The sequence below is a fragment of the Branchiostoma floridae genome, chromosome 13 (genome assembly GCF_000003815.2).
Source record: "Branchiostoma floridae strain S238N-H82 chromosome 13, Bfl_VNyyK, whole genome shotgun sequence".
In the NCBI taxonomy this organism is placed as follows: Eukaryota; Metazoa; Chordata; class Leptocardii; order Amphioxiformes; family Branchiostomatidae; genus Branchiostoma; species Branchiostoma floridae.
Window position 1 is genome coordinate 13599073 of NC_049991.1, and position 2775 is coordinate 13601847.

At 41.1% G+C, this 2775-nt stretch overlaps 1 protein-coding gene across 1 annotated transcript in view; it reads right to left on the bottom strand.

Moving 5' to 3' along the window:
• Positions 1 to 2775, bottom strand: part of LOC118428522 (ATP-binding cassette sub-family C member 9-like) — a 20910-nt gene that overhangs the window by 7399 nt on the left and 10736 nt on the right. Inside the window, exons 13-20 of the mRNA XM_035838612.1 lie at positions 2587 to 2768; positions 2241 to 2369; positions 1855 to 1933; positions 1397 to 1502; positions 1038 to 1136; positions 534 to 618; positions 310 to 390; positions 12 to 152 (exon numbers count right to left, since the gene is read on the bottom strand). Of these exons, the coding sequence (XP_035694505.1) occupies positions 12 to 152; positions 310 to 390; positions 534 to 618; positions 1038 to 1136; positions 1397 to 1502; positions 1855 to 1933; positions 2241 to 2369; positions 2587 to 2768 (902 nt within the window). The remainder of the gene's footprint in view (positions 1 to 11; positions 153 to 309; positions 391 to 533; positions 619 to 1037; positions 1137 to 1396; positions 1503 to 1854; positions 1934 to 2240; positions 2370 to 2586; positions 2769 to 2775) is intronic.

Genomic DNA, 2775 nt, shown 5'->3' on the forward strand with positions numbered 1-2775 from the left:
TGATCACTTACATAATGACTTTCCTCCAGGTACTGCAGTTTGTGGGTGACCAGGACCACTGTCCGCTTCTCGTCGTTTATCAAGTGTGCCATGATGCCGTGCTCAAACACATCACCCCCGACGTGCGCGTCCAGAGCGGACAATGGGTCATCCTGTTTTGTGAATTGGACAAAAGAAAAGAATGTGAAAGAAGATTTTCACAGTATAATTCACTCAAACAACTACACTCTGTATACATATCAGCATACTAGCGACACAACATATGAAAGCGACATGCATGTATTAGACTGTATCATACATTTCACTCACCAGTATGACGATGTCACTGTTAGAATACAGCGCTCTTGCCAGACTGACTCTCTGTTTCTGGCCGCCGCTCAGGTTGATTCCCTGATAGGGAAACGATGTCAACATCATCATGAAGACACACTAACTGTTCCACTCCAATAATGTACCACCTTCCTGGCGTCTTACAAGCGAACAATATATGTTTGAATTAGACGAATTATTGCTGTCTTTCCTTGTATGTCTACCTTTTCTCCAATCTCTGTCATGTCACCACCAGGGAGAATGTCGATGTCAGGCTGCAGACAGCAGGCTGATATCACCTTCTGGTACCTGGAGACGGCAAAGAGAATAGTTTGTATTAATTTCACACAACAATTTTATTTAAAGCGAAACAACCAACCAATAATTGCCTGGCGTTTCCTTAGGTTTATCCATGCCCGTATTGTATCACTAAACGCCAAATCAACTCCCACAACTTCATCAGGTGTCATAATACCGCCGCATGAGAAAAAAATTAATTTAAAGTGATTTTGAAATATAAACTGATTCAACTTGAGGTATATACACGTCAGATATTTACATGTAGGTGTTCTAGACAACCCTGAGAAGGCCTCTAAAACTGTTTTTTTGAAAATGTTTTTTCATGTGGCACCTGGTGGAATTATGAAAGTTGATGATTCCAGTTTCTGTAAGACACTATAGTTTGCTTTGCAACATGAGAAAATGAAAGACGGCAAGGCAATATCTACCTGGCGTTATCAAAGGGCTGTCCGAAGGTAATGTTGTCCCGCAAGGTGGCATTGAGAAGCCAAGGTTTCTGTGCCCCATAGGCAACACTGTTTTGGCTCCTTGTAGTCGGAAGTGCAAGAGCATACAATGTATGTCATCATGCTCAAGATGAAGAATGTAGAACTCTAGGAATACTTAATACGTACAATTTTCAACATGGTGCTATGGGATGGTGATGACAACAGTGAAATACATAGTAGTTACATGTTATGATTGCGAGTCATTCAGGTAGCACATTCTTTTGAAATGCCATATTTAGAGTTTGTAATACTTTAAGAATCAGAACAGTTGCAGCTGTTGTTTGAGGAATTCGACTGACTTGTGCCAAAGGACTTGTCCAGAAAGGGTTCTCATCTCTCCGAGAATGGCGGAACACAAGGATGACTTCCCACTTCCCACCTGCCCAACAACGACGGTCAGTTTTTCTGTACAAACAACAGACATACAAAGCATTCAAAATCGTCTTTAGAGCTCGGTTGCCGCTACCAACAACAGTTTTGTCCGTTAAGAGTGCATTATAACTAAACCCACGGGTAGACAGAATTTAACTGACAAAAACTTTTATGCAAACATTGTATATCAAGTAAATGTTGATAAGCTATTAGCTACGTATACAGATCTTATGAATATTACATATCGTATAAATGGTATACATAGACAACGTGAAAATGATGCTAATTTTCCTAGACGTTATTTTGATGTGCTCTCCTGCATGGTTCAATGTTGTCAGACTCCCATAAACACCAGGTGTACATTCATTGCAGGCACGATGCTGACCTTTTAATACCTTTAGGTTGATGTCGTGAAGAGCCACAGTGCCCGTCGCCAATTCCCAGGAAAAGTTGCCGTTCCGGATCTATGGAACAGTGAGGAAACGGGCAGACCAGAGGTTACCAGCACTGTTAATCATAATCTACTAGTACCTGATGTGTAAAGTGAGGGAGATTGTGACAATGGGACAAATTGTTCAAAGTAACAGATGTAATAATTATACAACTGAGTAAACTATTGTGTCTACTAAACGATTGGCTACCCACATACCTCGTAAATTGTGACACACAAGAAAGCACATTATTTTGTTGATTATACAAATATATAGCTACTGTAGTAAACTTAGCATTGAATGATAAGGAAACCACCAAGTAAGCAACTATCTAACCGACCTCAATAGCAACATCCTCTGCCATGTCAGTTGTCTGTGACAGCTCTCCGGCAAGCTGCTTCAGCTCGACGCTGTTCTCATCCTCAGGCAGCTTATCGTAGGGGTTTCTCAATAATTTCACCTTTTGTTCCTGTTAAGATCGGTTACATTTGGCTATCAGAACATCACGTTTTACGGTCAACAAGCAATGAAAGACCATCATGACAAAATGGTACAATGATGTGAGGCAGCAACAACACAGGAACGCATGACGATCACTTTACATTTTTGTTCATATATGAGGTAGCGAGAGTTACAATTTCATGGTACATAGAACACAGAAGAATATTGAGAGAAAATGCGCTTACTGAGACTACGTCACCGTCTGCTTTTTCCTTAGCACTCTCATTATCGTCGTCAGAATGCACATCATGACGGCACATGTTCCCAAGTTCCTCAACTTCATCGGACTCAAAGAAGGGTTCCAGCCGTTTGTCACACACGGCAGCGTTGATTTTCAGAGGAAAAACTATGCTAGACCTGGTGCGAACTAGATT